This window comes from Portunus trituberculatus, chromosome 14 (assembly GCF_017591435.1).
Source record: "Portunus trituberculatus isolate SZX2019 chromosome 14, ASM1759143v1, whole genome shotgun sequence".
NCBI lineage: Eukaryota > Metazoa > Arthropoda > Malacostraca > Decapoda > Portunidae > Portunus > Portunus trituberculatus.
In genome coordinates this window covers 3,910,892-3,929,021 of record NC_059268.1, presented here as the reverse complement: position 1 = coordinate 3,929,021, position 18,130 = coordinate 3,910,892, and the positions used below count along the sequence as shown (strand labels likewise).

At 39.4% G+C, this 18,130-nt stretch overlaps 1 protein-coding gene across 1 annotated transcript in view; it reads left to right on the top strand.

The window, feature by feature from the left end:
- LOC123503531 (attractin-like protein 1) overlaps positions 1 to 18,130 on the top strand; it is a 93,485-nt gene that overhangs the window by 24,408 nt on the left and 50,947 nt on the right. The window contains exons 3-5 of the mRNA XM_045253370.1: positions 11,890 to 12,018; positions 16,842 to 17,035; positions 17,497 to 17,700. Of these exons, the coding sequence (XP_045109305.1) occupies positions 11,890 to 12,018; positions 16,842 to 17,035; positions 17,497 to 17,700 (527 nt within the window). The remainder of the gene's footprint in view (positions 1 to 11,889; positions 12,019 to 16,841; positions 17,036 to 17,496; positions 17,701 to 18,130) is intronic.

The window sequence follows — 18,130 nt, the reverse complement described above, 5'->3', positions numbered from 1 at the left end:
ACAAAGAGGGACTGCAGCATGAAGATATTTCCTGACTGACTAGGACTTTTGTGATTAATGAATAATTGCTGAGTCTTTGGCAGCAGCACAGGTTTCACTGAAAATCTTCTGAGAGGATGTTTAAGGTTCAGTGATTAAAATCTGATGATCACCATTGGATTATCCAAATTAAATCTTTCACTGATCAGATGGATGGAAGACTGCAAGCAGATAGACATTTAGCAATTCAGTGAGGAGACTCAAAGCACAGGAAGTAAAATATATAAATTAATTAATACTCTTTGATCATTAGTTTGAAGGACTGAGTTCTCATCACTCACATGAATAGATTAAATCCAGCAAGAATGAATGTGGATGTTTGTAGAAATCAAAAGGTTTGACCAAACATAAAAGTATAAGCATAGAAGCAGTTTCATAGGACAATAGAATGGGGCTCATCAAGATCATAAGCCTTTATGGGTTCACTCTTATTTAGAAGCATTTAGTTAGGAGATTAGGAGATAGAGATGAAGAAGAAGAACATGTCATAATCATCCAATGGTGAATTTATCTGTAGAAATAGAATATACAGGAGTCCTCCCTTAATGCACAGGAAAGGGACCGAGAAAATGTGTGCATATATCGAAACACATTAAACAAATAATAGAACCTTATGTTATAGATAAGATTAGGACCGGGACCCACCATGATTCACCCCTGAGATGCCCCACCCCCCAACATAAGGGTCACCATATCAATCATTCCTGCACTGTGTTCTTTATGGCATCGTTACATTTCACCATGTTATGCACTGTGGACTCATTAATAGAGTAAAATCTGCATACTTCACAGAACTCTTCACCTGCTTCAACCGTGGCTATGATGTCTAGTTCCTCTTGAAGTGAAAATATTTTACATTTCTTGATAGCTATACCTGTAACATGCTTCTCTTTGGAAGGAGCCATGTTCACAATCCTAGAAAGATCACAAATATTATGTATTACCAACCTACAAAGGTAAAAAATATCATAATGCTTAGCAAATGTGAAACATGAAACACTAACACTGACAAGATGGAAGTGAAACAACTTGGCTGGGCAAAGAGAAGCACATTATTGAACTGTCTTGTTGGTCCTTTGTTATGTAATGTTTAATTTATATATTTTGACATTCAATTATTATTTTTGTTGTTAGAATATGGTTTCTTGATATCTTTTACTCTATTTTATTGGTTTTGGCTGAAAAATTTTATTCTTAACAAAAATGTTTTGTTCTCAAACGAAAGTTTCTTTCGCCAAGTGCGTAATTGTGTAGAAACAGAATATATTTGCTGTGGTATAATTCTGTAAAAATGGAATGTATTTATTGCTTTACACTCTTTGGCCATGTTAGAAGAATGCTGCTTCCATTTTGTCCATCCATCTTAAGATAACATAACATAAATAATAGGATAACAAAGGGCCACCAGGGCCCATCTAGGTTATCCTGTATCAGTCGCACAGCGACCTCGTCATCAGTACTTAAAGATACACTTACAAGTACACAATACATTATATACTAATTCTAAATATTTGGCCCATTAACAGGGCTAAGTCCTGCAGCGAATTCCTCTACAATCTGTGATCCCCATATATGGCGATCATGTCTTGTTTAACTATAGCAAATTTCTTATAAAAACTATCATGCAGCGCTATACATAATTATAAATCTAATAAATTTAAGTGCTTATCTAATCTGTTTTTAAACATTGTCAAACTAGTGCTATTTACAACCCTCTCTGGCAATGCATTCCAGAAGTCTACCACCCTATGACTAAAGAAATATTTTCTTATATCTAACCTGCAGCCTTGCTTTCTAATCTTCCTGCCATGATTTCTAGTCCTACTTCCCTCCTCTAAGGTAAAGAAAGATCTCACATCTATGTAGTTTGTATCTGAGAACATTTTAAATAACTCTATCATATCCTCTTATACATCTCCTCTCAAATGAAAACATGTTTAATTCCTTTAATCTATTTCTATACTCCAGGCGCTTTAATGCTGGTATCATCCTAGTTGCTCTTCTCTGAACTGCTTCTAACATGTTGATATCCTGCCTATAATGGGGTGACCAGGCCTGTATGCAATACTCTAAATGGGGCCTAACATAGGAATTATATAAGCTACGCACCACTTCCTTACTTTTATAACTAACATTTCTATTTATAAAACCCAGGATCCTATTTGCCCTATTTCTTGCTTCTAAACATTGCTTTGAAAATTTCATAGTCCTGTCTATCACTACTCCTAAATCCTTTCCTCCTCTACTGCCTCTAGCCATCATTCCTCCATCTCATAGCTAAAGTTTGTGTTGTCTTTGCCTAAATGCATAACCTGACACTTTTTAGAATTAAACTCCATCTGCCACCTGTTTGTCCATGCTATCAGCCTGTCCAGGTCTCGTTGTATTCTGTAATTGTCCTTTTCACCCTGTACTCCACATGCTATCTTAGTATCATCTGCAAACTTTGATACTTTGCTACTAAATCCTATATCTAAATCGTTAATGTACACCAAGAAAAGAAGAGGTCCTAGCACTGATCCTTGGGGTACCCCACTAACCACTTCCTTCCACTCAGACATTGCCCCATTTAATAGTACTCTCTGTTTCCTATCAGAAAACCATTCACTAATCCAATCAACTAACCTACCCTCTATCCCAATTTGTACACTAGCCTCCTATGCAGTACCTTATCAAACGCCTTGCTAAAATCTAGATATATAACATCTATGCTATTTCCATAATCTAACTCCGTGGTATTATATTCTAAGATATCGAGCAAATTTGTAAGACAGGACCTCCCTGATCTAAAGCCATGTTGGGTATCTCTAATTAATCTATTCTCATTTAAATGCTCCCAAATACGACCCTTAATGATTTTCTCTAGTATCTTACATACTATACTAGTTAAACTGATCGGTCTATGATTATTCGCATCATCCTCCCTACCTTTTTTAAATATTGGTGTAACATTAGCTAACTTCCAGTCCTGAGGTATCTCAGCAAACCTAAGTGATCTTTCAAAGATTAACTTAAGTGCTTCAGAAATACTATCTACACCCTCCCTAAGTACTCTGGCATGTAGCTCATCAGGACCACTAGCTTTCCTATCGTCTAGTTCAAGAATAAATTTCCTAATAATTCCCGGTTTTATATCAATATTTTCTAAAGCTCTTAAACTACTTGTCGCACTGTTTGTAACAGGATTTCCTATTCTTTCCCTAGTAAATACTGAAGAAAATTGTTCATTCAATAATTCTACTATGTCTTCATTTTGATCCACTACTACACCATCTTTTCTGAGTGGTCCAAACCTATCCTTATTTCTTTTATCATTGACCTTGTAGGAGGAGGTAGTAGACACCTACCAAAACAATAACTTACTCCCAGTGAGATCTAATAACAGTAGTTCAGGAGGTACTGTGAACCTTCCATTAAAGCTAGTTGTGATCTTGTTGAATGTTTCCATTTGTGTCTCACAACTCAAGGGGGTAGTCACAGCCTACCCTCTAAAGACAGCTCTCCTTCTTCACACAAAACTACATGCACTTACCACACATACACCCTTCACTCCAAATCAAAATTTAAAAGAAAAATGGGACCCGAAATAAACAACGCCTCGGAGTCCCCTCTGGGAGGGACCAAAATGTCCCCAGGTCGGACACCTCTCCTGTTGAAGACCACAAATGCCTTGACACCTCCCTCAACTTTTCTACATTAACTTCTGCAACATTCGCGGTCTTAGATCTAATTTTCAATCTGGAACACCACCTCTCCTCTACTAAACCTCATCTTCTTTTCCTCACCGAAACACAGCTATCTGAGGCAACTGACAGTAGCTCCTTCTCTGTTCCCTCCTACTTTCTCTATTCTCATTTTCATTACAAAGCTGGATGTTGCGTCTATGTACGCAACGACTTAACTTGCTCTCGTGCCCACGCTCTTGAGTTTTCGAATTTTCCACCATCTGGCTACGACTTAACAGTCACTCTCAAACTAAATTCATCTGTGCTGTTTATCTCTCCCCTAACTCTTCTGACTATAGTAATTTCTTCGACTACTTAACTTCTAAAGTGGAGCACATTCTGTCCCTCTACCCTTTTGCTGAGATTTCCATTCTTGGAGATTTCAATGTTCACCACCAGCTTTGGCTTTCCTCTCCCTTCACTGACCACCCTGGTGAACTAGCCTTCAACTTTGGCTATTCTCCATGACCTAGAGCAACTGGTGCAACACCCTACTCGTATTCCTGACCATCTTGGAGACATGCCCAACATTCTTGATCTCTTCCTCACCTCTAACCCTTCTGCTTATGCTGTCACCCTTTCATCTCCGTTGGGCTCCTCCGATCACAATTTCATTTCTTTATCTTGTCCTATTTTTCCAATCCCTCCGCAGGATCACCCAAAGCGAAGGTGCCTCTGGCATTTTGCCTCTGCCAGTTGGGGGGACCTGAGGAGGTATTATGCTGATTTTCCCTGAAATGATTATTGCTTCCGTGTCAGAGACCCATCCCTTTGTGCTGAACGTATAACAGAGGTGTTAGTATCTGGCATGGAGGCGTACATTCCTCATTCTTTTTCTCAACCTAAACCTTCTAAACCTTGGTTTAACTCAGCCTGTTCTCGTGCTATACATGATAGAGAGGTTGCCCACAAAAGGTACTTGAGCCTTCCATCTCCTGAATCTCATGCACTTTATATCTCTGCCCGGAATCATGCCAAGTCTGTTCTTCAACTTGCCAAACACTCTTTCATAAATAGGAAATGTCAAAATCTTTCAAACTCAAACTCTCTCGTGACTTCTGGCATCTAGCCAAAACATCTCAAATAACTTCACTTTTCATCTTTCCTCCTTTATTTCATCCTGATGGCACCACTGCCATCTCTTCTGTCTCTAAAGCTGAACTCTTTTCTCAAACCTTTGCTCACAACTCCACCTTGGACGATTCTGGGCTTGTCCCTCCATCTCCTCCTCCCTCTGACTATTTCATGTCTACTATCAAAATTCTTCGTAATGATCTTTTCCATGCCCTTGCTGGCCTAAACCCTCGGAAGGCTTATGGACTTGATGGGGTCCCTCCTATTGTTCTCAAAAACTGTGCCTCTGTGCTTGCACCTTGCCTGGCCAAACTCTTCCAACTTTGTCTATCGACTTGTACCTTTCCTTTGTGCTGGAAGTTTGCCTACATTCAGCCTGTTCCTAAAAAGGGTGACCGTTCTAACCCCTCAAACTACCGTCCTATAGCTTTAATCTCTTGCTTGTCTAAAGTTTTTGAATCTATCCTGAATAGGAAGATTCTCAAACATCTGTCACTTCACAATCTTCTGTCTGATCACCAGTATGGCTTCCGTCAAGGTTGCTCTACTGGTGATCTTCTGGCTTTCCTTACTGAGTCTGGGTCATCCTCTTTTAGAGATTTCGGTGAAACTTTTGCTGTAGCATTAGACATATCAAAAGCTTTTGATAGAGTCTGGCATAAAGCTTTGATTTCAAAACTGCCCTCCTACGGCTTCTATCCTTCTCTCTGCAACTTTATCTCAAGTTTCCTTTCTGATCGCTCTATTGCTGCTGTGGTAGACGGCTACTGTTCTTCTCCTAAACCTATTAATAGTGGTGTTCCTCAGGGTTCTGTCCTGTCACCCACTCTCTTTCTATTATTCATTAATGACCTTCTTAACCAAACTTCTTGCCCTATCCACTCCTACGCTGATGATACCACCCTACATCTTTCCACGTTCTTTCAGAGACGTCCAACCCTTCAGGAAATCAACAGATCACGGATGCCACGGAACGCCTGACTTCAGATCTTTCTAAGATTTCCGATTGGGGCAGAGAAAATCTAGTAGTTTTCAATGCCTTAAAAACTCAATTCCTCCATCTATCAACTCGACACAACCTTCCAGACAACTATCCCCTCTTCTTCAATGACACTCAACTGTCTCCCTCTTCCACAATGAATATCCTTGGTCTGTCCTTTGCTCATAATCTTAACTGGAAACTTCACATCCCATCTCTTGCTAAAACAGCTTCTATGAAATTAGGTGTTCTGAGGCGTCTCCAACAGTTTTTCTCGCTCCTCCAACTGCTTTCTTTGTATAAGGGCCTTAACCGTCCCTGTATGGAGTACTCTTCGCATGTTTGGGGGGGTTCCAGTCACACAGCTTTGCTTGATTGGGTGGAATCAAAAGCTCTTCTTCTCATCAACTCTCTTTCTCACCGCCGAAATGTTGCATCCCTTTCTATATTTTATCGCTATTTTCATGGTAACTGTTCTACTGATCTTGCTAACTGCATGCCTCCCCTCCTCCTGCAGCCACACTGCACAAGGCTTTCTTCCTCTCATCCCTATTCTGTCCAACTCTCTAATGCAAGAGTTAAACAGTACGCTCAATCATTCATCCCTTTCACTGGTAAACTCTGGAAATCCCTCCCTGCATCTGAATTTCCGAATTCCTACAACTTGTCTTCTTTTAAGAGGGAGGTATCGAGGCATTTGCTCCCCTAATTTTGGCTGACGGTTTTGGCACTTTTTGAACTCTTTGGAGAGCCAGCACTCAAGTGGGCCTTTTTCTAACTTTCTTTTTTTTGTTCTTGGCTGGCCCTCTTCCCTACGTAAAAAAAAAAAAAATATATATATATATATATATATATATAGTTTTTTGGGATCTTTACTCCCAGCTCTAGCTAGTTTTATCTCTGCCTGCCTTTTACTTTTTTTATAACCTTACTCAAATCATCCCTGACCTGTCTGTACCTAATCAAATCTACATCTTCCCACTTTTCTGCAACTCTCTATGCCCTCTTCTTCTCTCTGATCTGTCTACCTATCTCGTGAGTCCACCATAATGGCTTCCTGTTTCTCTGCCTTATATTTTTGTAAGGGATACACTGCATCACTATACCCTTTACTACAACCTTAAAAATATCCCACATCTCCTGTGCAGTTTTATTTCCAAAACTATCTTCCCAGTTTACCTCTCCTAATAACTGACGTAACCTACCATAATTGCCTTTCTGATAGTTTGGGACTCTAGTCTTGTTCACTATATTATCCCTACTGGAATTAATGATAAATCTAATTATTGATGGTCACTGTTTGCTAAAGTCTCTCCTACCTCAACTTCATTTAAACAATGCTCAATATTTGTTATAGTCCGGTTGCCAAACGGTGTTTTGGGGCCGAACCCGGTTTTGTGGTATGGAGAAGGTTTTATTGTTGATTCTGGTGCTCTGACATGTCCTCAACAGGAATCAGCCGGGTGCCACTCCAGCACCCTTGGGGAAAAATTATTACGGGCCAAAAACAAAATGGCCGCGACGCGGCATATCACCCACGCTAATGTCACATATCTTTTTCAATACTGCCGACAGAAAAATTATCTTGGTGTCTATACCTATGTTTTAGGGGTCAAGGAAGTCATTGATGTTAGTAGTTTCGTATTTCAAGGTATCTAGAAATATATATACTTTAAATTACCAATAATTTCTACTCTAGCAGAGCCACAGTTAATGAGGTTAGGGGAAGTGTTGGAGCAAGCAAAGAAGCATTCAACATCCATGCTTGACCATGCTGTCTTAGCTGACCTGTAACGAAAGAATGTTCAAAATAATTACCGCCACCAATGAGCATGCATATTATCATATAATTAACATAACATAACATATGTTATGTTATGTTATGTTAATTATATGATAATATGCATGCTCATTGGTGGCGGTAATTATTTTGAACATTCTTTCGTTACAGGTCAGCTAAGACAGCATGGTCAAGCATGGATGTTGAATGCTTCTTTGCTTGCTAACACTTTAACCTCATTAACTGTGGCTCTGCTAGAGTAGAAACTATCAGAGACTGTAGTATAAGGCGTGGTGATGGGCTAATTGATAAACTGCATGGTCTAGATTCTATAAGATGTCATAAAAGCTGTGTATCTACTTACACTTCTAAGCATCATCTCAAAAGATATATCACAAAGAAGAGTAATGACAATTCTGCAACAGAAGCAGTAGTACCGCCTAAAAGATCACGCAGATTGGGTACAACGAAATTCAGCTTCAAAGAACACTGTGTATTCTGCGGTGAGAAGTGCCTACCATTGGATCCTCGCCATCCAGACAGATGGAGAAAAGTATACCAGTGTCGGACAACAGGGGGCTACAAGCAGAAGATATTGCTCAACTGTGATGATGATAACAGATACGGTCTGTACTACTTGAGGTCGATGGAGGCTCTACCAGCTGAGGTGCTATCAGAGTTCATGAAGGGCAATCACGTCATGAGGCATACCCCTGGAATATGGAATGGCATATGGTCCGACATGTATATAGAGTCCACATTCATGAGGTATGGACATGAGGCTGGGGGCCTGGTGGGATTGACACTCCAGCCATCAGCTGTTGCTACGTGGGCACTCAGTCTCCACGTATGCAGCCAACTTCTCATGGATGTAACTGCACTGAAAGAGGGTCAAAAGAGCAGTGTAGCAACAAGTCACAAGGAGGAAGGCAAATCCCATATCAAGAGTGACGAACTGACAGAGAAAAACTGAGGACTACACTAAGCACATTCATTCATCCTCTACATCCATCAAGTCATCCAGTAGGTTTGGTCACCATTGCTAATGGCTTGATATCTTCGAACAACGTGAATGTAGACAGCTCACTCGAGATTGGGAAGCAACAAATGAAGGATTTTGAAGCAGGATGGCCAACTAGTTTCCATGGCCCCTAAAGAAGAATGTAAAAACAATGACTTCTAACAAGAAGCTGATCAAGATTGATGGTACACCTGTAATTAATACTGAAATGATATACACAAGAGTCATTGGCCTTCAGCAGTCCAGAAGCTTGAACATGAAAGATGTTCTTAGTTATGAATTATCTGCTGTACCGTCTGCACTCTTTGATGAAAATGGTGACTTGAGATCACAAGCTAAAGCTACACTCCTTACCAAATTACAAGTTGAAGTATCAAGCCGTCACATCAGCCCTCCAGATGCCTATATCATCGACGGGTGTGCCTTGCTTTGGACTGTTCGTTGGCCATCAAATGGTACCGTTGAAGACTATGTGAAAAACTTCTTGGGAAGCCTCCGATACTATTTACAAATGTGTCGCGTACATCTGATCTTTGACAGATATATACCAAATAGTACCAAGGGTGCCAGTAGATCAAATCGTGCTGGTACAAATGCCAGTCGCAAACATTTGCTGACACTCCATACACCTCTGCCAGCCCAGAATGTAGTGCTAACTGTCACCTACAACAAAGCCCAACTTATCACCCTGATCACCAAATATCTCGTTGATCATGTAGAAGACAACACTAATGAACTTATCATCACTGCTGAACATCCAGTCCCCATATCCATCACAAACGGACAAGCAAGAACACAAACTAATCTTCGTAACACTCACGAGGAGGCTGATGTTATCATTGTGAATCAGTTGGTGTACTTGGCAACCAAGGGTGCATCAAGCATATCTGTGGTTTCTGATGATACGGACGTCTTTGTTCTTCTCCTTTACTTCTACTGCAAAGAAAAACTCACCTGTGAGGTGTTTATGCAGAGTTGCATTGCTGGCCAAGAATTGTAGATATAAAAGCTACAGCGACCAAGCACAGTAATATTGCAGAATTTCTTCCTGGAGTGCATGCTTTAAGTGGTTGCGATACTACCTCTTTCCTCTATGGCATAGGAAAAGCAACAGCTTTGAAAGTGCTTAATGGCGGTAAAACACTGAAGTTGTTGGGTAAGCAAGATGCTGGTATGGAAGATGTTGTCACTGAAGCAACAGTGTTCATGGCAACATGTTATGGTTCAAGTGTTGCCAAAACATGTCAGAGACCCGCCATGATGTATGGATCTCAAAAATGGCAAACCAGAAGCTGTCAGTTGCTCCAAAACTGAAGTCTCTGCCACCAACTTCAGAGGCTTTCATGCAACATGTCTACAGAGCCCATTACCAGACACTTGTGTGGAAGTCGTCACTCGTCAGTGAACCTGAAGCTCCTGATCCACTGAAGTATGGATGGACCAAGAGAAATGATAAGCTCTTCCGGTCATGTTACCAGAGAATAAATCACCCGTGCCAACCGAAATTCTCCAAATGATCAAGTGTGCTTGCTCCTCGATGCGTGCATGTTCTTCCAGCAGATGCAGTTGTGCGGGTGTTCAAATGTCATGTTCAGTGTTCTGTGCTTGTCACGCTGGAGCAGACTGTAATAATGTTAATAATACTCGGAGCACATTATCACATGAGGAAGAGGATGAACTTTTAAGTGATTGTGATTTACATAACATTTGAAGGACTGACCATTCACAGTGTTCTGGATTTATGTTACTTTTAAGCAATAGTTAATATTACATGTGACCTGTGTAAATATAGTGCAGGGACAAAAGTCCTAGAAACAAATACGTGATAATGAAAGAGAGATTACTGTTTATGACTCAAAGACTCTGTTGCACAATATATTTATGTTATGGTTTTATGAGATACTTAAAAAGGAGTTATTACCTAATTTGATCACCACAGATATATTAATAAGCATTATTGCATGGCTTCATTGTAATGTACCATAATTCAAGGGTATGCTGAAATTATTATTTATGAATTTTATATGAAACTAGTGATTACTAAGTAGTATGTAATCTGGATTGCTACTAAATGTAAACAGTGTACATACTACAATAAATTTTTTTTTTTTTCACAAATTATCCCCCTTTTGGATGAATATACATACTTTCTTAGGTAGATACTCTTAATTAGTGAGCAGGAATGACTTCCTTGACCTCTAAAACATAGGTATGGACACCAAAATCGCCTTTCTGTCGGCAGTATTGTAAAAGATATGTGGCATTAGCGTGGGCGACATGCGTCGCTGCCATTTTGTTTTTGGCCCGTAATAATTTTTCCCCAAGGGTGCTGGAGTGGCACCCGGCTGATTCCTGTTGAGGACATGTCAGAGCACCAGAATCAACAATAAAACCTTCTCCATACCACAAAACCGGGTTCGACCCCATTTTTACTGGACTATTAGTACTATGTCTAAAATCTTCCTCCCCATAGTAGGTTTATCTACCATCTACACTAAATAGTTATCCTGAAAACTTAACATAAACTTATTTTCACTAGCATCTCTTACCATCCTCTCCCAGTTTACTGACTTAAGATTAAAATTCCCTAAGATAATTGTCTGACTAGTACATCCCCTATTTATCCCATCTACCATAAGGTTATCTACATCTGCTGACTGGTTAGGTGGTCTATAAAAAGCTCCTACTCTAATAACCTTACTTTTGTTTACTCTAACATCCAGCCATAAGGACTCTACTCTGTTATCTACCTTAATACCATTAACCTGACTGGAAATGAAGGATTTTTTTTACATAAATAACTACTCCTCCACCTATCCTATCAATTCTCTCGTATAAATACATAATGTATCCATCTACTTCATCTTGAAGTAACTACCAGAGACAGAGAAAGGGTACTTGGAATCCTCCTTCTTCAAATTGTCATTTGCTCAGTGAGATAAGGCAGTATTTCTTGTCTTGACAGTCCCCTTTAGTTAAATATGATATTAGTCCAGTTTATAGATATTTAGGTATACATACCAATAAGTGATACACATACTAATAAAATTCCCCAAAATTAGAGATTAGTTAAGAAGTGTGGATGTCTTCTTTCCAAATAAAGGGAGTCTTTTTGTATTCATTCAGAAGTGTCTTATCATTCATATTAGGATGCAAAGGTTTCTTTCTACTTTTAATTTTGTTATATGATTATTTTTGTTGTATGATCTTTAATTATTTTGTTGCTGTTTTGGTTAGTGTGCTCATGAATCTCTTTCTTCCTTGGTCACAGTGGCATGGTGGTGCAGGACAACTACCATGTTCCTCACATCCCTGAGGTGGTGGCAAGGTCAGGCTCTGCATTACTCTATTTCTACTCTGATGCTGCATATAACCTCACAGGATTCAAAATATCTTACAGGTAAGTTTGTTGACTCTTTACAAAACTTGTCATTACCATACTTGTATGTAATAGTTCTGTTAGCTATGTTGGTTATAGTGACTCATAACAGGTGTCCTTCATTCTGGAAACTGAAAGAACAAAGATGTGTTGTCATTATATCCAGATAATAATGGAAATTGCAGAATATGACAAGTGAGAGGGTTGTTTTCATTATAAAATGCTTAAAAACTTCAAATATTGCACATTTCTTAGGCAAATCCTGCATACTGCAGCCTGGTGGCCAGTGAAAGAACTGAGTCACTCACAATGTTTCACCTCACAGAGAATGTGTATTTCAGGTTTTCCAGAAAACTGTTTGAACATAAGCCTGTCTCAATGACTGGCAACAAACCTATCATAATGTCTGATTTTTTATGATTCAAGCCTTGTTGTTCAATTTTTCCCACTCCAGAAAGCTGAAATATTCCTAAGCTAAGTGAGGGGAAATCAGAAAGCTAAGTGTGGGGAAAAGTGCGAACGAAGTTCTCATCTTTGAGTTGAAGGAGGAGGTTAAGAGGCTTGGGAAGGCAGTGGAAAAAATTAGGCAGGAGATCAGTGTTAGGCCGAAGGTTGGACCTTCTGAGGGCGACAGGGTGGCTTGGCCCTCTGTCGGGAAGAGCAGAGTGGGAAGAGGGAGCAGGCGAGCCAGACGGGAAAGATAGTAGTCAGGATGGGCAGAGATGGCAGGTTGCGAGGGAAGGAAAGCGGAGGCAGTTAGGGAGGATAGGACTAAACCTGTTGAGTGTGAAAATAGGTTTGGTTTGTTGGAGGGGGAGGGGGAGAGTGAAAGTGAGAGTGGAGTGAATGAAGTGGTTGTGGTGAGTGAAAGGAGAAAGAAGGGGGTAGAGGAGAGGAGGAGGATGGTTGTGCCTAGCACACCTCAGGTGTGTGTGGTGGGTGACTCTCAGGTTAGGTATTTAGATAGCACTTTCTGTGGGAAAGACAGGGATAGGAGGACGAACGTGTGTATGCCTGGTGCAGGTGTGAAGGCAGTGATTGAGGAGGTGCAGAAGAGGGTTGGGGGGATGGAGAGGGAGGGTGTAGTAGTTTTGCACGTAGGTGGGAACGATGTCAGAGCAGGTGGGTCGGAGGAGTTAGTGGCAAGATTTCGGAAATGTTAGGCAAGATAAGGGAGAGTGGTAGGAGGTGTGTAGTGTCAGGAATCTTGCCTCGTGTGTATGTTAGCAGGAATGGTTGTCTAGAGCCATTGGTGTGAATGATCGGGTAAAAGGGATGTGTAAGGATGTGGGTGTCAGCTTTGTGGATGTATGGGATAGGTTCTATGGGCGAAGGGATTTGTATGCTAGGGATGGTGTGCATCTGAGTAGGAAGGGTGTGGATGTGCTGAGTGGATGTCTGGAGGGGAGTTGGGATGGAGTGTAGGGGTGAGGTAGCAAATGCATTCCAGAAGAAAGATGCTAGACATAAATTAGATAGGATAAACAGAGATAGTGAAAAGATTAGGAAAGATTTCCAGGTGCAAATAGGAGAGAATAAGATTAGGATTCCAAATAAGGAGACAGCATCTAGGAAGGTAGCAGGACTTAAATGTTTTTATGTAAATGCCAGGAGTCTTAGGAACAAGAAGGACGAGTTATCTAGTTATATAGTTGAGGAGGACTTAGATGTTGTATGTGTCACAGAGGCATGGGTAAATGAGGAAAAGTTTAGGAAAATAGGAAAGAATATGAAGTAGATGGATACATTATGTATTTACACCAGAGAATTGGTAGGATAGGTGGAGGAGTAGTTATTTATGTAAAAAATCCTTCATTTCCAGTCAGGTTAATGGTATTAAGGTAGATAACAGAGTAGAGTCCTTATGGCTGGATGTTAGAGTAAACAAAAGTAAGGTTATTAGAGTAGGAGCTTTTATAGACCACCTAACCAGTCAGCAGAGGTAGACAACCTTATGGTAGATGAGATAAATAGGGGTGTACTAGTCAGACAATTATCTTAGGGATTTTAATCTTAAGTCAGTAAACTGGGAGAGGATGGTAGGAGATGCTAGTGAAAATAAGTTTATGGAAAGTTTTCAGGATAACTATTTAGTGCAGATGGTAGATAAACCTACTAGGGGGAGGAAGGTTTTAGACATAGTACTAACAAATATTGAGCATTGTTTAAAGGAAGTTGAGGTAGGAGAGACTTTAGCAAACAGTGACCATCATATAATTAGATTTATCATTAATTCCAGTAGGGATAATATAGTGAATAAGACTAGAGTCCCAAACTATCAAAAAGGCAATTATGGTAGGTTACGTCAGTTATTAGGAGAGGTAAACTGGGAAGATAGTTTTGGAAATAAAACTGCACAGGAGATGTGGGATATTTTTAAGGTTGTAGTAAAGGGTATAGTGATGCAGTGTATCCCTTACAAAGATATAAGGCAGAGAAACAGGAAGCCATTATGGTGGACTCATGAGATAGGTAGCCAGATCAGAGAGAAGAAGAGGGCATACAGAGAGTTGCAGAAAAGTGGGAAGATGTAGATTTGATTAGGTACAGACAGGTCAGAGATGATTTGAGTAAGGTTATAAAAAAGTAAAAGGCAGGCAGAGATAAAACTAGCTAGAGCTGGGAGTAAAGATCCCAAAAAATTATATAGTTATTACAAGGTCAGTGATAAAAGAAATAAGGATAGGATTGGACCACTCAGAAAAGATGGTGTAGTAGTGGATCAAAATGAAGACATAGTAGAATTATTGAGTGAACAATTCAGTATTTACTAGGGAAAGAATAGGAAATCCTGTTACAAACAGTGCGACGAGTAGTTTAAGATCTTTAGAAAATATTGATATAAAACCGGGAATTATTAGGAAATTTATTCTTGAACTAGACGATAGGAAAGCCAGTGGTCCTGATGAGCTACATGCCAGAGTACTTAGGGAGGGTGTAGACAGTATTTGAAGCACTTAAGTTAATCTTTGAAAGATCACTTAGGTTTGCTGAGATACCACAGGACTGGAAGTTAGCTAATGTTACTCCAATATTTAAAAAAGGTAGGAAGGATGATGCGAATAATTATAGACCGATCAGTTTAACTAGTATAGTATGTAAGATACTAGAGAAAATCATTAAGGGAGCATTTAAATGAGAATAGATTAATTAGAGATACCCAACATGGCTTTAGATCAGGGAGGTCCTGTCTTACAAATTTGCTCGATATCTTAGAATATATTACCAAGGAGTTAGATGATGGAAATAGCATAGATGTTATATATCTAGATTTTAGCAAGGCGTTTGATAAGGTACCGCATAGGAGGCTAGTGTACAAATTGAGACTACATGGGATAGGGGGTAGGTTAGTTGATTGGATTAGTGAATGGCTTTCTGATAGAAAACAGAGAGTAGTATTAAATGGGGCAATGTCTGAGTGGAAGGAAGTGGTTAGTGGGGTACCCCAAGGATCAGTGCTAGGACCTCTTCTTTTCTTGGTGTACATTAACGATTTAGATATAGGAATTAGTAGCAAAGTATCAAAGTTTGCAGATGATACTAAGATAGCATGTGCAGTACAGGGTGAAAAGGACAATTACAGAATACAATGAGACCTGGACAGGCTGATAGCATGGGCAGACAGGTGGCAGATGGAGTTTAATTCTAAAAAGTGTCAGGTTATGCATTTAGGTAAAGACAACACAAACTTTAACTATGAGATGGAGGGATGTTGGCTAGAGGCAGTAGATGAAGGAAAGGATTTAGGAGTAGTGATAGACAGGACTATGAAATTTTCAAAGCAATGTTTAGAAGCAAGAAATAGAGCAAATAGGATCCTGGGTTTTATAAATAGAAATGTTAGTTATAAAAGTAAGGAAGTGGTGCGTAGCTTATATAATTCCTATGTTAGGCCCCATTTAGAGTATTGCATACAGGCCTGGTCACCCCACTATAGGCAGGATATCAACATGTTAGAAGCAGTTCAGAGAAGAGCAACTAGGATGATACCAGCTTTGAAGCGCCTGGAGTATAGAGATAGATTAAAGGCATTAAACATGTTTTCATTTGAGAGGAGATGTATAAGAGGGATATGATAGAGTTATTTAAAATGTTCTCAGATACAAACTACATAGATGTGAGATCTTTCTTTACCTTAGAGGAGGGAAGTAGGACTAGAAATCATGGCAGGAAGATTAGAAAGCAAGGCTGCAGGTTAGATATAAGAAAATATTTCTTTAGTCATAGGGTGGTAGACTTCTGGAATGCATTGCCAGAGACGGTTGTAAATAGCACTAGTTTGACAATGTTTAAAAACAGATTAGATAAGCACTTAAATTTATTAGATTTATAATTGTATAGCACTGCATGATAGTTTTTATAAGAAATTTACTATAGTTAAACAAGACATGATCCCCATGTATGGGGACCACAAATTGTAGAGGATTTTGCTGCAGGACTTACCCCTGTTAATGGGCCAAATATTAAGAATTAGTATATAATGTATTGTGTACTTGTAAGTGTATCTTTAAGTACTGATGACGAGGTCGCTGTGCGAATGATGCAGGATAACCTAGATGGGCCCTGGTGGCCCTTTGTTATCCTATTATTTATGTTATGTTATGTTATATGTTAGGTTATGTTTTGGGAAGTAATTTTTTAAGTTTGAAATATTTCACCAAGTTATAGTTACAGGACACATTTTGCCTTATGTTGTTATCACTGTAATGATCATCTAGCCATTGTTTTTTATGTAAGTGGTGAAATAATGTTAGTATTGCTATATATCTTGAGTTTATTTGTGACTCATTTGATACACATCACATATAATTTGCAGAAAATTTACATAAGACATTCTGTTACAGAATCAATGGGTGTCCGAGAACTGTTGGAGGGGAAGAATGTTCTGGACATGGTGTTTGTCTGGATGGTATTTGCACCTGCAATGCTGGGTGGGGTGGCCCTGCCTGCTCTGTGCGTATGTGTCCTGAGGGCTGCTCAGGAAATGGCCAGTGTAATCCTGAGGAACATCGATGCCAGTGTCATTCTGGTTATACTGGTGAGAGCCAAGGGTTATTTGGTTTGTGCTGCATCTATTGATACATTTCTTTATAAGGAACTAAGATACAATGTTAATCATCATCAAAAAAATTCTTTTAATATGATGTGATCACGTGTTATTGGAGATCTTAGTGGCAAAAAAAGAAATTATTGGGATAGTAGCCATTGTTAGTGTGTGATGATGATTAACTATGATTCCATAGCTACCTTTTCATTTCCCTTCCAGAGAGACAACTAAGGCAAGACCTTATGCCATATCTCTCTTTAGCTCGTGAAATGTATTGAAGCATACCCTCTATGTTTCTTACAGTTTTACAGTTCCTTTATGCAGGGTGTAGGAAGTATATGGCAGTATCCTTTCAACTCAGCTGGAGGTGTTCAGTCTGGCCTGTCATCTTAGTAATGTATATTGCAGTTGTTTGGCTGCATCTGATGATATTTGTGTATATGCATTTCTAGGTGCAGACTGCAGTCAGGTAGTAGAGGCTGGGTGGTGGGAGGTGGTGGGTCATGACATCACCAGCCAATTGACCCATTCCAATCCTGCATCAACTTTACTAGAGAGATCCTCTCACACCACTGTTCTCATTGATGACATGGTGTGGCTCATAGGGGGTTACTCTTTTACTGACCGACCCTTCATTCTCAAGTATGACATATATGGTATGTATACACTTAAATTTGGTTGATGAATTAATTTTTATGGTATTAAGAAATAACAGGGTACAATATTTCTCTTTCTAGAAGCTTTTATATTCAAATGTTTTATATTGCATCAACTCCCAAATTATTAACAAGTTGGTAAGAATTTATCTTAGAACAGGTTTTTTCTAAAGAAAAGTCTTTAGTTCTATTTTATGATACTTGATTTGTAATTGTGATATGTAAAGGCAAACATTCTTATCACTCTGCTTTATGAAGTTTAATTGTTTTCATTGGTAAACTTTGAACAGAGATAGAAAGGAGAACAATGTCTCACCTTATAGGTGTGTTTCAAAGGCACAATAGAAGTTTTCTTAGACATCATCTTTACACTTACCAGTATTTATAGTCCCATTATCTAAATGCTTTGATGGCAAGATTTTGGTAGGAA